This window comes from Pseudopipra pipra, chromosome Z, assembly GCF_036250125.1.
Source record: "Pseudopipra pipra isolate bDixPip1 chromosome Z, bDixPip1.hap1, whole genome shotgun sequence".
Classification (NCBI taxonomy): domain Eukaryota; kingdom Metazoa; phylum Chordata; class Aves; order Passeriformes; family Pipridae; genus Pseudopipra; species Pseudopipra pipra.
Window position 1 is genome coordinate 37101977 of NC_087581.1, and position 20216 is coordinate 37122192.

Consider the following 20216-nt stretch of genomic DNA (forward strand, 5'->3'; position numbering starts at 1 on the left):
TAGATAAGTGCTATCTACCTCAGTGTATACCAGTAAATGAAAGGCTTCCTGTGGGCTTCCCAAATTTTCTATTCAGAATGTCACATAGTAAGGAACAATTTTCCTCTCAGCTGATTCCTCTGGTGACTACACAGGTACCACAAGACATATAATAAATTTATTTCCCAGCTATACTGTTCCTTTTTTCTGTTGTCTATCTGCCACATGCAGCATGTATAAAAACTGTCTCACCTTAAAAGCGAAGAAATGATCCTTATATTTTTCACCAAACACAAACTTGGCACCTGTGTCAGAGTACTCCAGAAAAGTCTAGGGACAGAAAGCAAAGGAAATTAGCCATAAGCTCTTGGAACCTGCCAAAAACTAAGCAGATATCGCTAGCTGTCTTGCAGAGATCTGGTGAAGTCCAAGGAGCTTGTGCTCTATATGAATCCAGGCCTCATTGACTGTGTCTGGCTGAATTGAGGGCCTCTGCCCTGCTCTAGTAAGAGTGCAGTCTCCTTCAGGGTATATAGGCAAATGGCAAGGGTGTAGGGCACGAATTCCTTGAGTACCCAACACGATAGAGGCCATAAGGTAAACTAAAAGAAACATTTATTTTTTCATCCCAGCACTGTGGTGCATTTTTATGCTCTATCATGCAAGTAAGTGCAAAAATGATACAGCTTAAAATAGAGATTTAATGGCTGAAGTAATGAGTTTTGGAAGGAGTACCTAAAAGCTAACCTAAAGAAATCTACTTTTTAATTTAGATCCACTGTTATGTTTTTATACTTCTGATGCCAACATATGCATTAATGATACAGTTTAAACTGGAGTTAAAGTACAGTTTATAACAGCTATAGTAATGAGTTCTGACAGGAGTAACCGTAAGCCATATGACGTTAATGAAAGGGAGCACCAGAACTGCTTCAGTTAGAGACTGAGAACCTGGTGACAAAACCCAGATGACTCCCACTGCTTGCAGATTAGACAGACGTCAGACCTGTGCCTTTGCTTCCACAGAGAGACAGTACATTCTGCACTGTCTTGTTTTACATGTGCTTAATTACCTGTGAAGAGCAGCTGTGAGAATAGTATCCCTGGGGTGAAAAGTCTGGATGTCCTTCAGTGGGTACTCTCTGATCTACGTTTCGGATATTGCTTATTCATTACTTTACAGTAATAGGCTTTTTAAAAAAACTTTATGTCTGCAGGGACACCTACGGACAGATCCCATCCACTCTCTAGAGATATTTTTCTGCTTGCAGATGTGGATTTTGCCACCTGTACATAGTTAAATTAATTTTCTTGTATATCATGAGGACTATGAAATGTCCCTCATGCCAGGACTGCTGCTACTCTGAAGACAACAGTGGTTCTGCCTTAAACTTCAAGGCTTTTCAGCACGTCACATTTATTTGCAAGGGTGCTTTGGAGTTGGACCACATCTAAAGAGTTTCTATGAGTGCCCTGGTACAATAGTGGTTTTATGTTTCAAGGATGCAAGTTTTAACTTCAAGGATGATAAATCCATTAAGAAATAGGGTCATTCTGGCCATTACTCATCAGCCTGTCCCCCACAGTCTTGTATTAACTGGCCAAAAAAAAGAGAAAGTTGAATTCAGGTAGTCAATTACCATTCTGAGAACCCAGTCTTCCTTAAGAGGAGAAAATATTCAGAAGGGAACAGATCCTTGAACAGACTGACTGTTATTTAAGAGTCTCAAGACAGAAAATTATAGTAAAAAAAGTAAGGATTTTGCCCAATAGCTTACCTGGATCTGCATGCCTAGCCAGTTAAATACATCAAAACCCACTTTGGTCCTCAGAATAAGAAGCCCAAGAATAAACTGCATTCCTATTCCTGAAAGTACTGGTCTCCAAGCAACCTAGATAGACAGAAAAATAAAGAAACTGTTTGTTATTTAAATAAATAATAATTTACTTCAGACATTTATTAAAATAAGGCAGGGGGATTGTCTGACTATACTGCAGGATAGGAGCAGCTGCTAAACCAGGCTGTAATGGACTTGGATCTTCACATACCTGGACAGGGAATAAGGAGATTTTGTTACAGGGTTTGTCCTTGGGTAATTTCAACTCTGTTTCTGTTCCCCAGCTTAAAAGACTTTTGATACTTGAGAACTACTCAGTCTTATATTGTGATTCACCATATAAAGGCAGTTGTAAGAAAAACTGTGGCTGCCTGTGATGAGTTCCTCTACAGTTCCTTCCTTCAGTTCACTACACTGAAGATTCCTGCTCTGTTGCCTCAGAAAACATCTTCAGTTTGTGAAAATTTGGTCAAATTATTTACAAGACAAGGAGTTGAAATGGCATTCTAATTTACTCAGATTGTATTTGAATAATACAAATCAATTAGGTGCAATGAGGACTCATGGGAGAGCGCAATGGATTTGGAGTAGTTTGCACCTCAGCTGGAGTTAGCAGCAGTTGCAGAGAATTGGACAGCTGAGAGGACTTCACCCTTTAAGGAAGTCTCAGCACTGATGCAAGAAGGGTGGAAAGTGTCAGTGAAACTTCATGACCTGGACAGTGGATATATGACTAACAAAAGCATGAACTGGTATGTGAGGCATGCACACAGGAGTACAAGCTGAGGTGGGAGTTGTGGTGGCTGAACTAAGCCCTTTGTAATACCACAGCAGAACAGAGTGGTCATCTCTGATGGAAGATTAAAATAAATGGCATTGACCAGCCTATGAGAACAGGTGAGTGAGAAGTGAAGACCTCCACTTGGCCTCAGTTTTTGAGTTTGCAGTGGGAAGCAAACTTGTGAGGGATTAAGAGTTATACAAGGCAATCGTGTCTTCAGTTCCATGCAATTTGTGTTAATTAGTGTCCTCAAATAAGTACCTGTCATGTCCAGAGGACTGTGATGAGGCTCCTGTGGGTGAAAATGTGGAGAAGGCCTACCTCTCCAGGAGCAAATGTGTTCCGACCCACAACAGAGCTGGAATAAAAGATGGGCAGCAGCTTCCCAAAACAATGAGAGGTGGATGCTGGTACAGCCCCACACATACCCACCAAGAACAAAATTACTTGCCTCAGAAATTAAATACATCACTTGGTAGGGGGCAAGCCTAAATTTTTACTTAAATTTTAGTAAGCATCTGTTACTCTTACTAAACTTGGTGCTTGGGTAGGGGAACAGGTTTTGAGACATTGAATAAAAAAATCCCAGAAAAGCCAGCATGGACTAAATACTCACTCTGGTTGGATATTTGGAAAAGATAAGCATCAGGAGAACAAACATCACAAGCCCACCAAAGGAGATTAGCTGGCGGGATCCCTGTTCCATTGTGTCAAAGATGAGCCAGCAGATGACAGTTATAATAAGAGCTGCACGCAACACCCTGGGGGAAAAAAGCATCATGACATCCTGAAAAAGACCAGATATTCCTTTCCCTTTCCCTACCCACAACACTTACATTTCTGCTTGTGAATGAACTCTCTGTGCAATGTTGTAGACTGAAACATATGGCTCTACACAAGCAGGAATATGCCTTTGCTGATGCACCTCTAACAACATCACTTGGTAGCATCCCAAAGAAGTGTCCTCCAATAGGGTTCCTCAAGCCAGAGTAAAAACCCAGAGGAAAATCCAATAAAGCATGAGTGACTCTTATCTGGGTGTTATTTCTATTAAACGAAGTGTGCTGTCTTCCTCTCTCACTCCATTCTCCTCTTTTTTCCCTTCCTTCCTTTCCTTTGTTGAATCTTTCCTTAGCTCTGGGCAAGACAGGTTGTGGTTTTGACAAATTGCACTGTGCCATTTAACTGGCAAGTCTATGAAGAACACTCTATCGAGGAGCAGGTTATAAATGGTTTATTTCTCTGTAACCAGATGTAGTCTGTTAAGCTGTATCAGAAACAATGATGAGAGCCATGTGTACATCTGTGTTTCAGTGTTTCTATGGTCCCTACTATCACAAAACCATGTTCAACTTATTTATTGAAGGTAATTACCACAACGACAGCCTGAAAGGCAGCAAAATACATCATCCCATATATAGAGGGAAAATAAACACAGGCCAAAGTTTTTAATGCTACTTGTGTCTAACAGTTAGCTTCCACTGATTTCAGAAATGGACACCCAAAATCCATTTTTAGACCTGGATTAAAAAACGTTGCAGGCTAACTCCACAAAATAGCTTGGCCATTGCAAAGCTGAATAGCACTTTCTACACCTGAGAGATTTTCTGTCTCCTGGAGGAATATGGTTAAGCACTTAATCTGTGATATGGATTGCAGCCCAGGTAATACAGCACTTACTGCCCCCATTTTGTTCCATCTGCTACCTGGGGCTCTCCTGTTCCTTTTGCTCCATCCCCCAAAGAGGCTGCCAGATTGCCTAATGGACATGTGTCTCTGTGACTGATCTCTGATGTGACTCCTGAGCAGAAGGATCACAATCTTTATAGCACCTTTCTGAGCAAAACCACTTTTAAATCTTAAGAATAAGATGGGACATTTTCCTGAACTGAGAATGACTCCACTTTAGAGTTCTTTCTCTCTCAGGTAGAAAGTAACCTAGCTGAAATAGAATGCAGCTGTCCAGTTTGCTTTTCCTTTTTAATGATATTTCATGTGGTCTTTTCTTCAGTCTACAAGGCTCCTTTGGCTCCTCATTTTCCCAGGGATAACTTCAACATTCCTGATACGTGCTCAGGAATACTTGAAATAAGCATCTGCCAGATTTAATTGTCAACCATTTATCTGCCAGATGAATGTCTACCATCCCAAATTAAGGTTATATGACCTTATTATGACACTGATTGTGGTTGGTATGTTTTGATTTCTGAAGGCCAAGTAAAAATTGTTATGGGGATACATGGAAAAACAGTGACTAGGTAACACACTCCAGTCATTAGCAGTCTGCATATGTTAGAGTTAAGGTTTTTGTGAACCTAACAGTTCTCCGAACAAATGACAGTGAGGCACTTTCTGGCCTGCAGAGTGAATGTAACATACCTGAACTTCTGTGAATGTATTCTCTTCCAACTACAAACTTGTCCTATCTCAATCTTTGGTATTTTTGTACACTTTATGTCAAGATTTTCGATACCTAGCTACTGCATTTCAAACTTAAAGGTGTGTCTGAAATCTGTATACTGGAAAACATGAATTATTCTGTGATCTTATTGAAATTTGTATGACTGACCCATCTCCCTGTGGGTTGAAATAAAACTATAGGAGTAACTTGACTAATGCATTGTTTTTCTACAAAAATAGAAAGTAATTAATATTTACCATTTCAGCCAAAACCACTGTTTTTTCAGGTATCTTTCTCCAGGGGAAAAGAATACAGTAATTTTGTCTTCATACTTAGCTATTAAAAAATCCCAGCAGATGAAGAATGTGACCACAACAGTGATGATAAAGAGTGGCAAGGCTCTCTGAAATTTCAAGCTGCAGGCTGCAATAAGTATTGCCAAGTATGCTGTCACAGAAACAAGAATATACATTTCCGTTAGGTTGGTCTTTTTAAAAAAAAATCATAAGGATCAAATCCTAAATTTATAGGATGTGATTAAAGTCAGGCCCGTGTTGATCTTTTCAGTGCTTTTCTGACTCTTTGCCAACATACTGAAAAATTTTGCTTTTGTAAATGGTGACGTAGTATCCTCACGATATGAAAGATGGCTTTCATTCTGTTAGAGAAGGTTATATGCTTTGGCCAAGTTCATATCAAACATGTTAACCACTTGAGAAAACAAAATACAAAGAAAAACATGGAACTTCTTTTTCCTGTGTAAAAACTGTGAATTAAGAGCATGAGTCTCATTCCTTCTTTCATAAGAGAATGAGTGTATCCAATAAAACCAGAAAAAAAACCCTGGAAATATGTAAATTGACTGATTTGATGGCCCTCTGAATTAAGGCTTAAAAGTGAAGCTTAAAAGAGAAGCTTACTTCTTAAAAAAAGCTGTGAAATTATTTGTCATTTGGCAGTCTCATTGCTGATATATGCTGGCCAAAGAAATATTCAGTTCTTGTAAATAATGATTTGATTTTGTCTATGGTAAATAAGGAAGAAAGACTACTTATTTTTGTAAGGCAAGTTGTTTTTTTGTGTAATTACTATATGTAACCCTGACATATCCTTAGCACCCACTTGTTCTCTTGAGCCATAACATGCCTGTACTATGACAAAGCAAGAAAAGCTGATGTTATGAAGACAGCATGCAAACAGCGCTTTTATAACCATTTTCTGGTATGCTGGTGCCTACCTCACCAATGTGTTTCAGTTCTATATGTTCTCAGTGGTAGTAGTAAGAAAATCACAAAAACAAACTTGATGAAACAAACCAACCTACTGGCTAATTAGGAAAGAGAGAAAGAAGAATATCTGAATGATTCTTCAGTGCATGCTGTCATAAACACATTTCCTCTGAAAAACATTTTTTGTGGATATTGAGTGATATGGGTCAGAAAAGAAAACTCCTACTGACTTAAGTTTAGTCCTGTTTGGTGCCTGACTGTTTTCTTTAATGTGATTTCATAGTTTGGGGCAAGTTCCTGAAACTGTAATTTTGGAGGCAGCTGGCAGTGGAGTAGACATAAAGACTTAACTATCCTGCTATCACGAACATAATTGTTAGTCAGAGTGGAAACATGCCAGAGGACCAGTTTAGCAAGATTTGTGGGTTTTGTTTCGAAATGAGAGGAAGTTTTGCGATCTGTAGTTTTTTTCTGGTACTAAATTCACTTTTAATTCCTTTGAAATGCTTTTTTAAAGACAGACAAGAGTTTTTTGTGTCAGATAGAAGACAAGCACAGCCTATAATCTCATGCAGGCATATAAATAAAACTTCAGTAACCTTGAGTGTAATATATACTGTACCTGTCATTAAAATTCCACAGATCACATAGCGAATTCTGATTTTATGTTTCTTGTAAAATTCACAGATTTTATCATAGTTCTTTTCTAATTGCCTAGAAAAATAGGAAAAAATAATGAAGAACAGAAAATGTAAGCTTTTGCAGAAGAAAACTGGGTTAAGTTGGTCAAAATTTCTCCACTGCAGTTGGAACTTGTTAACGGTTAAATTTGGCTCCCCAGGTGCCAAACGAAATTGTGCCCTTTGAGCGAGACTTTTTTGGATTGATGTTGGACAAGTAAAAAAGAAAATACGGAAGAAATCTAACTGGACAATCCGTTAATTACAATAGGCCAAAGTCAGCAGGCCAGTTCCACTAGCCCCTGATGTGCAGCAGTTCTGTGAAGAGGTCTGTTAAGGTAGGTACAGATTCTGGGCCCATTAATAGACCCATGAAGTCTATTAATACAACTGGCCCAGCACTACTATGTGGAGCAGTAGGGTTGCCACAACTGTGAAGGCCTAAGGCTGCGTTTTTTGTGTAAAATAACCAATATCCACCTAAAACCTTATTACAGTGGGCATATATGTTTCTGGATTTTTGAAAATTTGGTTGTGAATTACATTAACTTTTCACCTCATCAGCTCATGGAAGTTAAAGTTATGTTATATTTGAATATCCTGCTCTAGTATCAGTTCTTCCAACTATTATGTGTTTCACTTTCTTTATTTCCTCACCTCAATAAAGGTAACACAGAGTGATTTCATGAAGGAGGTTGAAATTTAGAGAAATAGCAGTTAATGGAGTTAATTCAACACAATTTCCAATTATAAGTATGCTGATGATACAGATGTATTTCAGTTATGAAAGCTGTAGCTACATAAACATCCTCATACTGTGCAAGCTGAAAAAGAAATCACAGCTGTACCTTTGTCATCTCAGAGGCACTGCTTTAGAACGACATCTCTGAAGCAGTGTCTCACACCCTCATTCTATAAAAACAACATTATATTTAGAAATACTAATTATCCAGACTCTACTTGTTTGGAAACTAGATGCAGCTGGAGTTAGATGCATACTGAAATTCAAAAATACCCTTCTTTTCTGCACTTAAAACAAAATTGATTAAATTTAAATTAATTTCGGGTGAAATAAGTAATATTAATTTAATTCATACCAGCATTCAAAAGAATAGAGCAGGAACACTTGCCTTCAGCAGCAAAAGTGTTATACAATCTCTCAGAAATTGTGATTGCTTTTGATGTTTCAAGTTTAGTTCTGAGAATTCCTGTTGCTTCACAAATCACAGCATCTTTTTTTTTTAACTTATAAGAACATTAGGTTATCTATCCAATCTCAGCAGAGAGGTTAGACACAACAGAAAAAGAAAAAAAGGAGAAATGAGAGATAGATGCATGACAAAGCCAATTACTTTATGAAATTTATGGCTCATTTATCAACCAAGAGAAAAAAAAAATAATATCTACTATCTGTTACTGCCACTTATGAGTCCTTTGGGATTTAAAATTGTTACTTTCAGATTAGAATTTCTTGTAATCTCTTATTTGCTTAATATATCTACTTTTTGTTTTATTAATTTAGGCTATTATCACTTTGGTGGTCTTTTGGCACCAAAAGATCTTAAATATCCAGATATATGTCATAAATATGCAGCTCCCTTCTGAAAGAAGACAGAAAAAAATCTTCCTTATGAAATCTAGTTAATTTACTAAGGAAATATTATTTCCTAAAAGCTGATCCTAGAGTCTTGAAATGCAGCACATTGCTGATGGTTTTTACTTAACCGAAGATGTTGAAAAAACAGATCTCACTTAAGCACATTAGTATGAAATATTTGTTTATGCCAAAACTATTCTTGTTTGCATTTTGCAACTCAGAAATCTATTTTCTATTGCACATGTACTCCAGAAGTGAATGTTAACACCTTGCACTTGTAGTGAATCGTTATCAATAGACTGATCTTTCAAAGGGGCTGTCTCAGACCACAGGCTATTCAGTACTATCTGTCATTGAAAGAAGATAATAACACAAATGAAGATTCAGCATGACAGAAAAAAAAAATACAAGAAAACTACATCAAAATATAATTTTAAGTATTGTATCTTCTATAGAGGGTTTCTTGTTTTCTCAAAAAAAAAAAGGCAAAAAAATCAAAAAATGTAATCCTTGAGTAAAATGTAGATGTATGTTTTTGCTCTGTGGTCACTTGGAAACAATGCAAAGGAAGTGTAATAATTTTGCTCCATCAAAATGGCTTTTCCCACAGCTGTTCTGTTCTTATTTTGCATGAGGGTAAATGACTATGCAAACTGAAAGACAATAGTGAATCTTTAGCTTTCTGAAAGAGACCACTGTTTAACTGTGTTTCAAAGAGATCTTACTTTAAAAAACTGTTATGGAAATGCTGGAAAAGTAGTTATTGTACAAAAATTAAAAATACTGCTCCTTTAATTTGCAAAGGTTTAAAAGGATAATTCCACAATCACCCACGTCAGTTGTAAGATATAATAATTTTAAACATGATGTGTTCCTGTATTACACAAATTGCTAGGTGATACAAACATCTGTGCAGCATAGAGGTATGGCAGTGAAATTTAGAGCTGTCACTCCAGAAGCAGAAACACTAGCAGCTTTTTGCTTAGGCCAGGATGAAGTGAGTGCAAAACTTACTCATTTGTAATGCATACCCTTTCAAGCGTGGTTGCTCGTCATCTACTGAGGCACATTTGTTTTCAAGCAGATCACTCTCAATATTGATGTATTCATCCCCCTGGAAAACAGATCCATGCTTAGGTCGTGAGAGGGGTGCATGCTTGTTAAACAAGGTATAAAAAACATCCCAACTGGCACATTGCTGAAGCAGTTTCAAGTTTCTAGTCTGCACTGTGTGCATGGCTCCAGCTCTCTTGTCTGCCACCAACTCTGAGACCAGTATCAGGCAAACCTAGTGTTTAGCTGTGAACATTCTCAAGCCATCCTCACCATTTTCAAAAGGGAAATAAAAGGGGGAAGACATACCAGTGTTACTCAGAGCTGAAGAGGGTGGGGTCCCATACAGAGTACCACTGCAGAGAGGTAAAAAGCAAGAGCTGCAGAGCAGCAGGTAGGGACAGCAGAGCTGCTATTTAGCCAGCTTGCCCAGCACCTCATGTAGACATTCCAAACTTCAATATGGATGGAACTTTTGTGTAGAGATAATGGTTAAATTGAGAGAAGCTTACTGTTTAAAAAATTTAACTAAGCAAAGAGATTTACTCTTAAGAAAAGCTGCTCTGAAAGGATAATAACTAACAATCTTTTACAGAGAGCTATCATCCACAGGCTTTGAAGCAGAAACATAAAATTTGGCCAGATAGTGCACTTTCATCTGGAAAATAGATTTTTGCTATCTGAATCCACGTAAGCCTAGTCACATTATAGCTTTTGAGCAACTACAGGCTGACATCCACCCTGTTTGAAGACTGTCTTGAGGTGGCCAGGAGCAGCACAACCCCCCCCAGCTCCTTGGCACACCCATGGGGGCTGCCAAGCCCACACTACGTTACTTCCCCCATCACTGTCCAGCAGGGCACAGGGAAAGCCCCTGTCCTACAGCTACAGCCCTCCATGCTCATGGTGGGGCCTATGGAGGGGCTGATGGCCCAGGGTAGGTGACCATTGCATTCAGACAGTGGTGTACCCAGCTGGGCCCTGGGTGCCACGCTCGTCCCTCCTCCTTTGAATGCTGTGGCAGGGCAGCATGACCAGCTGCTTGCCCCGCAGTGCCCGGCCAGCACCAGGGTGCCTGATCGAGTGGACATGTTCTACCTTCTTGAGAGGAGCGGCCCACAGTACCCCCAGCCACTTTTGGAACAGTGGCAATCTGCAAGTAGGTTTACCTTTTCTTTTTCTGTCACTGTTGTTTCTAATTCCATCTCCCAATCTGCTGTGGAAAGCAAGGCCCACCACAGACCTTGCCCTGGCCCCTGCATTCTGTCTGGATTTCCTGCTGCACGGGCTCCCGGAAGTCCTGGAAAGCCCTCAGATAGTTGCTAGGAAAAGATCTGAACCACAGTCTTAGAACAGCCTGTGTTAGAAGGGACCACAAGATCATCTAGTTCCAACCTCCCTGCCATGGGGAGGGACACCTTCCACTAGATCAGATTGCTCAAAGTTTCAATCAGCTTGGCCTTGAACACCTCTGGGGATGGGGCATCCACAATTTCTCTGGGCAAACTGTTCCAGTGCCTCACCACCCTCACAGTAAATAATTTCTTCCTGATACCTCATCTAAACCCACCCTTCTTCACTGTCCTATCATTACCCTTATGAACAGTTGTTCTCCCCCATTTTTTTAGAAGCCCAGTTTAAGTGCAGAAAGGCCGCAGTGGGATCTTCCCAATGCTTTCTTTTCTCCCAACTGAACAACCTCATCACTGTCAGCCTGTCAAATGTCTTCAGACTTTGAATGATCTGAAACATGGAGAGAGTGGAGCGGTATATATGTGGAAGCTGCTGTTCATTCCCCTAGGGAAATGACACATAGAGGAGTCTCTTGCTCCTCTTGACTGCAGTTTTTGGAGGGGTGCATGTGGAAGAGTTGTGTAGCTCTGTGAAGCTGCACTGATACTTATGGCTGATTTTTGCTAAACTCAATTTGTTTCTCTCTTTCGTCTTGACTGTGAGATAAAGCAAACCTGAAAAATGCCTACTAAGTTGCTATTATTTTTAGTAACTGGCAGTAACTCTTCTCAGTGGTTGCAGGAGTTAGGCTTGTCACCTGAGGGACAAAGAGTGCTGATAGTATGTAAATATCATTTATTCCTGGGCTTAAGTTTGGGGTTTGTTGCATAGAAGTGTTTCTCACAGATTTTTGAACCTACATCATAAACCAGGAGAGTCCCATCCCTCTGTGTTGAAGAGCCATGCTTTCACATTTACAGGCATCTATACTCTCTTTGGCACTATGTCCACTCTCCCAGTCACAGCCTGAAGCTCATGTCCTCTAGGTATTTCCTTCATCCCCACCACCATCCCCAGTTCCCCTACTTCACGTGCTGACAAGGCCAGACCACGCTCCCCCATCACTTTCTCCCCTGCCACTGCATACTCCCTGGGCTTCGATCACCCATAGCCTGGGCTCTGGCTCTTTGACTTTGTGAAATATATGGTTTGTCTTGAGAATATAAGCTATTTTTCCTTTCAAGTATTTCAATTAAAAAAAATCAATCCAAATATTTTCACATTTTTTATAATGTATTTAAATATGCTCAGAATATTATTATGTCACTATTTTACTGTCACAAATACTTTCCTACATTGACATTAAAAGGTGTTCAGAAAATCTGAAATAAAAGACGACTTCGTGTGAAACTAGGCAGATACACAAGGAAAATGGAGAATGGATCCAAACCCCTTTTCTTCTTCTGTTTTTTTCTAGTGGACAAACATAATATCAGATCTGGCTCTTGGTGAGTGTTGGCCCTTGCTGAGGGTAACCCAAGGGCTGTGTGGAGCTTATAGACTTCTGCCAGCTAGGCTCGAGCAAAATCCATATGCTGCAGACCCTCAAAATAAATTTTTATGCATCAGTCACAGTATGCCTGGGAAAGTGTCAATGTGGGTATACTCATCTCTGCTAAACTTTCACCAAGTAGAGGCTGAATGCTTTCAGATGGAGTCTTTCAGTTGGAAATTGGTTTTTGTGATAAAAATCAAGTTTCATTGACTGCCACTATTTTCTCCAATTTTCTACAGTTTCAATCAATTCTGAAAGTCCTTTTTTTTCTTTTTGTTTTAAAAATTTCCTTTTTTCTGGCTTTTTTTTTGAAGAGAAAATTATAGGTATCGTCTACAACCTTTCTCTCCTAAGATCTCAGATCCCAGTCTAGTTCCCAGGACTGCATATCAGAACACTCCAAGTGATCCTTTCTACTACTGTATATCCGGAATTACTTTAACTTTGAAATCAGGGGCATTACTTTGGCAGTATGCTTTTGCTGCCTCTGATTATAGCCAGAAAAAACAATGGAAGATAGAAATTACTACCACTGCATCAGGTATTTCTTATGTGCTCATTCAAGTACCATCACCAAAATTGGCAAGTAGATGTGATTACAACATAATGGAACATTTAGAATAGAAGTTTATTTCTGAACTGGATGTGAAAATGTTAATACTAAACTCTAGTGAAACACCTGTGGGTTTTTTTAACCTGACTCTCATGTTTTCATAGTGAGCTACTCACTGTCTGGGTTTAAACAAACATACAGTTAAAAGAAGCCAAAATGAATATTTTTATTATTAAAGTAATCTGTAATGTGTTTTTTTCTTCCTTGTCTGGTCAGTTTTACACTGGAGCTATTGTCCCAGGTTTATGTTTGTCTGAAATTTCCCCTATTTTGGATGTTCATTTAATAATTAAATATTCCTGAATTTATTACTAAATATTTAATAATATGTATTCTCTGTCAGACTGAAAGATTGTAACACTAAACCCATTGTTTAAAGATTCTCCTTTTCTACCTTCTCATGAGAAAATGGTTCTATGTCAACTCCATGTCCACAGTATTCCCTCTGACTGCCATTTCTCATGCTTCTTTTGTATCTTGTATGAAGCCATCATGACAAAAGAATACATTTTTTCTGAACCCTATACATCCTGATATTTTAACATGTTTTTACCTAGATGTATTTTTGAGAACAGAATTCACTTCTCTATCAGTTTATACACTTCAAATGAAATTCAAATTTTGGTAAAATATTTGTCTTGGTTGTGTTATCACAGCCAATTACTGACATTGAATTTTAGGTCTGCAAACTTACATAAAGTTATTTGGAAAAAAAAAAAAAAAAAGAAAGAAAAACCCATACCTGATTAGTGCATCCTGTTCTCTTATTTTGTGAATTCTTGATTTTCTGTGAACTGTCTCCGAGGCCTTTCAGATTTGTAGCATCCACACTTTCATTGTCATTCTAGAACGTGACAAGACCAGAAATTGTGTTGGCTCAAATCAGAAGCTGAAAGCATTTCTCATATGTGGTAAGAAATTATGTATGCTCTGATGCCTGTACTTCCAAATGAACAAGTGAATAGATGACAGTAAATGGCCTCAAGTTGCACCAGCAGAGGTTTAGATTAAATACTGGGAAATATTTCTTCGCTGAAAGGGTGGTCGGGCACTGGAAGAGGTTGCCCAGGGAAGTGGTGGAATGACCAGGCCTGAAGTGTTCCAAAAACCTGTAGATGTGGCACTTTGGGGTCGTGGTTAAGTGGTGAAAAGGGTGGAGCTAGATTAATGGTTGGACTTGATAATCTCAGTGGTCTTTTACAATCTAAATGATTCTACAATTCTGTGTATTTCTTTACTAGTACAGGGAGCTCAAAACTCTTGAGCTTGACTCTTCCAGTCCCTGCACTGTTGCGCAAAGCTGCATCAGCCATGGATGGTGCTCAGTTAATGGGTATCTGCTATTTTCTTGACTAAACTCACATGTCCTCAGGCTGCTGCCCTTTGTCTCAGAACTGGTTCAACAAGTTAACAAAGATCCTACTTTCCTCCTCACCAAGGGCAAAATGGACTATTTGGGCCTTTCCTGGTTGTTAGTACCTTTGCTCTGGTATATATACTCCTCATGCACACACAGCACATGTGTATTTTTAAAAAAATATGTACTTCTATTGCTCTTGGAATAAAACGCTCAGGTGTCTTTAAAGAGAGGAGTTAGCTTTACTGCATTAATCCTCTGAGGTATAGCTTTTATCAGAGTATACTGAGACAGCAATAACCAGTTCCACTATTTCTAATTTTTTTTTAAAATAAATTCTGAAGCTGAGTTTTCTTGTTTCTTAATGTTATGAAGGATCCATTATCTCTGTTTAATGGTCCTTAAAGGTCTAGTTCTTATTTTGGTTTTGTAAGAAAGCTGCTTAAACAAAATATCAGGTTATGAATGTTTTATATTTCAGTGATTCCTTATGGCAGCAGTTACAGTACAGCCATGTCACTGGGTTTTATTGCATTAACTATCTCATTATTTGCATTTAGCCTTATAATAAAACAATCACTTCCAAATGAACAACAGAAAATAAGCATAATTATAGTAAATTATGATAAAGGCAGGAATAAGCAGTACTACTAAAAATAAATTGAATTTTCCCTTTTAGCAGACACATGACCTTAGAAACAACTGAAACACTGTTCAGTAACATATTTTCCTTAAAGTCACTTTGACTCTAAACCTGATAAAAAAACCCCTGTTTCAGTAAAAGTGGTTCTATAACCCTGAGTGTCTGGGGGAGAGAGGAGTCACAATTAGCTGTTTATTCATGTGTTGTGGCCTTGATACATTAGTTCCCTTCCTTCTAAGAGAAGAGTATCTTTTCATTCCCTTAAGAGGGAGGTATTTCTTTTTTTGTCGTTTGCCTTCTAACCGTGCTGTCACAGGAGTTTTCTGTAGCTGCCCCTGCAGTCGACAACAAAAGCATCTACTGAACACTGCATACAAGGGGAAAAAAAAATAATCAAAAGAAGAAGTGATTAACTGTAGCATTGAGAAATAATATATTAAAAATACTACAGGACAGCATAGTGAAGTCAAAGTGGTATGGTTCTGTGTAACTGACACACTTGCCTCTGGGAATAGTCTCTGAAGATTTCTACACTTCTTGCTGAGCAAGAAAAAGTAGAGATTTCTTGGGACTTCCGTCAGTGAACATGTGAAAAACAATAAGCATGCGAGTTGCTGTCTATGAACTACAGAAGTACAGAATAATTTGCATTTGGATAAATCTCTAGAAGTCACTTTGTCCAATGCACCATTCAGCTGCAATAGTTACATAACAGTTTCATTAATACTTTAGGCTACAACTGAAGAATTACAGAATTGATCCATCTATTTTAGATGTTTACAATATGAAAATTGGTATGAAGTAAGTGCTTCTGCTTCCATATGCTGCTTTACTTTTCCTGACTGGAATTCTCCTCTTGCAAAATATTAAAGAGCAAGAGCATTGCCGTGTAAGTGAAGCACTCTTTCAAAGTTTGTTTAGTTCCCTCATGTTGAGCTGTTCATTTACCAAGTCTTTTTGCATGACCCCATTCATTGCCCTTCCTGCCATCGTCCCCAACTTTTGAAGGAGGATGTGATTTAGGTAAGATATTCATTGCTTAATACTGTAAGACCCTGTTATCTTGAAGGAATTCAAGTGTTCATTTTTTGTGCAAGAAAAATTTAAATACAAGAAATAGGAAAAAATTATGAGATTGATTACTTCTCACTGACTTCTACTATGAAGTGATTTATTTGTCTATATGCAGAAGTTTACTTATTTTCTGCTGTGTCTTATTTTCTCTAAGGAGTAGCTTACATATTGAGTCAGAGATAGACAGTGTAAATGTAATTGTGAACACCTTCTGATGTTCCAGGAAAAAATTCAAACCAACTAAACCAACCAGAAAACCAAAACCAAAACACCTGGGTCAGACCAGGTTTCATTGTTGGATAGCTCAGTGATTTGGCATTTGAATTATTTAAATCAGAGAGGATTTGCAGGCTCTTGCAAAACTAGGCTGCGTGAGGCAGAAGGTTAACCCAGATCACTCTACTATGCTCCACAGAGACTGCTGAGGAAAAAGGTGATTTTCAGCTTATGTTATTCAAGAGCATTCAACAAGCTTCCAGTTAGGAAAGGGCTCCTCTCCTTTTTGCGTTTATAGGCACAGACTTTGGAAGCCGATGGCACTAGCCTAGGCACACATTTTGTGTGAAAACACGACGCCTTCTCAGATTACCCAAGAAAATGACCTAACCAGTGGGCTATCATGTTTTAAGGGAGTTATCTCTCTGCCTCCTCTTGGAGCTGTCCCACTTAGCGTGGATTGTTAACTATTGACTGAAGCAGGACTTGACCCTGACACGCCTACATTCCGCAAATATTCCTTGACCAGCAGACTCTCACATCAGTCTATTGCTTATCTGTCTCTATAGTGCAGTGAATAAATATAGAGTGGCTGGATGTCCCTGATGTTATGCAATATTCCACATGCCTAGCTTCTACAAAGACCTTTCTATGTTATTCGAATAGTGTCGGCTGATATTCCAATCCACTACCCACTTCCTGCTAGCTGAGCTCAGGGGCAGGGTAGGGATGAGAGGCTGCAGAGGAGAGCAAGGTGTTGCTTTGCTAACACAGCACCCTTCAGGATACTTAAAAGTCGCTGTGTCCCCCCGACCTATTGCACCTTCGGCAACAAGTACAGTGACACAGCTTGGCCGTGGCTTTGCAAATTTTTGTTTGACCCTGCTCTGATTTCAGTGAAAGCACACGGATGCCGGGCACTGAGAAACAATAACTAACTCAGTTTTCTTGGGATTGGTTTTTTTGGTTTGGGTTTGGTTTTTGTTTGTTTTTGTTTGGTTTTTTGTGTGTGTGTGCGTTTCTGCTTTTGAAATCTGCATTTTTCAAATGGCTTTTAATATTACTTTATGCACATAAAATGCAGAATCTTTTGCATTGGCTCTCTACCTTCTCTCTTGGGAGCAGAACAAGACAATTGCACTTATTTTATGCCTGGGAGAATGATATGCCCCACTGATTAAATTATTATTTTTCTCGTGTTATTAATATACATTGCTTTGATGAGTTATATGTCTGTTGCATAATGATGACCCTTCTCTTCAACAGAACAGTAAATCACCTATCCTCAGGAAAAACAAGCAAAGGGTACAGCAGCTGGAAAAGCTAGTGAGATCCATCAGCCTATGAAATATTACTGAGTCAGGAGACTTTTCAAAGATAGCTGCATGCTGGGCAGCAGATGAAGGCAATGAGTGGAGCATACTCCTTAATGTGTCAATTGTGCTCCAGCTTTTTTTACAAGAGCCGTGTACTTTGGCAGGATATCAGAGCAAAGCACGTAAAGTGTTGTGAAATATCTGCAAGTGACAGCAGAAATTGCTTTTTCTTTTTTCAGGAACTGAATTAAGCATTGTTCATTGGTTTTAAGTCCTTTCTCTTCCCCACAAACAAAGGAAACTATGCTTACCTGGAAGGCCAAATTGTGCACTCCTGAGGGATCACAGTTGGTCTCCGTCAGCTCCATGTGTCTAATCTGGGCAGGAGAGTTTTGGGGGAGTGTTGAAAGCTACTTGCAGCACAGGACAACAGCAGCCAGAATCTGGTTAATCCATCCACAGAACAGGTATCACTTGAAGCCTAGTTAGCTGGAGGCTCTCTCAGATTACTCTTGATCACTCTTAGCTCCACCTTCTCGCTCCCCTGGTGCAGCCTTTCTGGCCAGCATGAAAAATGGCATTCAGTGTTTTCAGAGACAAGAAGGGAGGATACCTAGGGGCACCAGAAATATATCTTACCGGGTATATCTCTGGGTGAGTCCAAAGGCAAATGTGTGTACTCATATGACTTCTGGCTTTCCTCACTTGTATAGGGAAAATCTTCCACACTCAGATTTTGAGAGGTCAACACAGTTTTAGTGGTTTTTACAGGTATTCTCAAGTAACTATTTTTGTGAAATTATTGTAGCTCTATTTTTATAGTAGTTAAGGAGTTCACCCAGGAAGAGAAAAAATCAGAATGAGAACAACTCCCAAAACTCTTACAAATACTGGTAATGCATTTTCAGTTGGCATCCTGTATTTTATGGCATGGAATCATTTGGTTATCTGTCCATAGATTACTCACCTTTAACCAGAGAGTTTTTCTAACACTTTTCAGGCTTGCTATTTGCAGTATTGCAAATATGCATTCTTAGAAGTATCAGCTGGGTCTCTTCCTCAAGTTTTTTGTTGACTATGGACTTTGTGTATACATATTGTTCTAAGTCTTGAAAACAGTAGCAGTATTACAGACACTAATGTCAGATAGGATTTGTGTGAATATAAATTTTGCCTTTAAGAGCAACAAAAATGATAGTGTTCAGTTTCTTTGAAATACAGCAAAGTATATTCACGTATTCATTAGGCACCTGCATTCATGTCTTTCTACACACAGATTGAAACTGTCATGAGTTATGCCTCATCCTGTGAGAAACAAAATATTATGCCCTGTTTTAGGTTTAAAGATGGAATGGATTAGCAGGACTGAATATATTATTTGGAATAAAGAACAATTACATGAAAAATAAGATATGTCTTTCTGAGGAATCCTCCAACTATGTTTTACTAATAATATAAATCATACTATTGCAATATACATTTTAAGAATCTCATAACTATTGCTCAAGAGGGAGAGATAGTTGGGTTTTTTTTTCAGTAAGAAGTGCATGACTTTTAATAATTTATTACAGTTTTCAATGTTCAGAATATTTTTGGTGCCCCAGGTTTTGGAATCAGCATGTTTGTTGCTATTTGTATTTTCCCTCTGAATAGAGGAAATTCTCTGACTAATTGATTCTCTGCACAATACTCTCCAGCAAGAAATAGCTGAAAATATCTTTAACAAGTTTGAGTATAAGTGCCTGCTAATTACTGCATACCTCAGCTGTTTTTCTCTTCCTTTCTTCCTTCTCTCCTCCTTCCAATTTTACTTCCATGCTTTTACTATTAGAAGGCAGAGAAAACAAGGCAATGAATTATTTTCAAATCTGCTCCATGCTGTTTTAAAATATGTAATCTTCACTTGCATGGTTCGAAGAAAGGTCTACCCTGCTAACTATTACAAGATACGAGTATTTTCTGTTATTGTTCCTCTTCTTCTGACAACCCATTATAGTTTTCAAAGCTTGTTTTCTCATTGAAAAATCTCAGAATAACACTGACTCAATAATTTTAGTGCAGTTTTCTCCTCTGAATTATATTTTATGTTAAAAAACTCAGAGGATATTGAAAACAAAATCCACACATCCAAGACAAGTCCTGAAATCATTGTAAAAAGAATGAAATATACCATTTCTCTGTGGACAGAGGACCATGCAGTTAAAGAAAAGGTGGAAACTCACTGATATTTTTTGACAGGAATATATTTATATATATATATATGAATTTTATATATATATATATGTATAAAAATAGTGGTCAGAAATATATTTAGTGTTTGACTAACAGCAAAACCCCTTCCTGTTTCTAGTTAGTTTAAATATTTACATGAACACATGGGTGAACTCCCTAACTACTATAAAAATGTCATATGGCTTGGTTAGGCCAGAAAGGCTTTTTTGGGTAGTATAGAAATATTAATCAACAGCACTGCTTACAGTATAAACATCAGGCAAATACATAGCAATGTGATTCATGCTAATTTGCTAGGTGCGTAGAAAAGATGAGCAGGAATATTAAAAACAAGTAAAGTATCTAAAAAAGAGTAGAGTCATTCTGGCTTTTTTCATTGTTGAACTGTGGGAAGCAACTTCATAGTTAGGACATGTAAA

General features: G+C 38.4%; 1 protein-coding gene across 6 annotated transcripts in view; it reads right to left on the minus strand.

Moving 5' to 3' along the window:
• Positions 1–18117, minus strand: part of SLC28A3 (solute carrier family 28 member 3) — a 34720-nt gene extending 16603 nt beyond the window's left edge. For 2 of the 6 annotated variants that reach the window (XM_064640894.1, XM_064640891.1), the window contains exons 1-8: positions 17877–18117; positions 13702–13803; positions 9537–9619; positions 6851–6942; positions 5257–5446; positions 3215–3359; positions 1758–1871; positions 232–309 (exon numbers count right to left, since the gene is read on the minus strand). In XM_064640894.1, the coding sequence (XP_064496964.1) occupies positions 232–309; positions 1758–1871; positions 3215–3359; positions 5257–5446; positions 6851–6942; positions 9537–9619; positions 13702–13803; positions 17877–17933 (861 nt within the window). In that variant the 5' untranslated portion in view covers positions 17934–18117. Of the gene's footprint in view, positions 1–231; positions 310–1757; positions 1872–3214; positions 3360–5256; positions 5447–6850; positions 6943–9536; positions 9620–9867; positions 10013–10727; positions 11042–11152; positions 11268–13701; positions 13804–17876 lie in introns of those variants that run through there. The other 4 variants (XM_064640892.1, XM_064640896.1, XM_064640893.1 and 1 more) reach the window with 4 other exon arrangements.
• Between the last annotated feature and the right edge of the window lie 2099 nt (positions 18118–20216).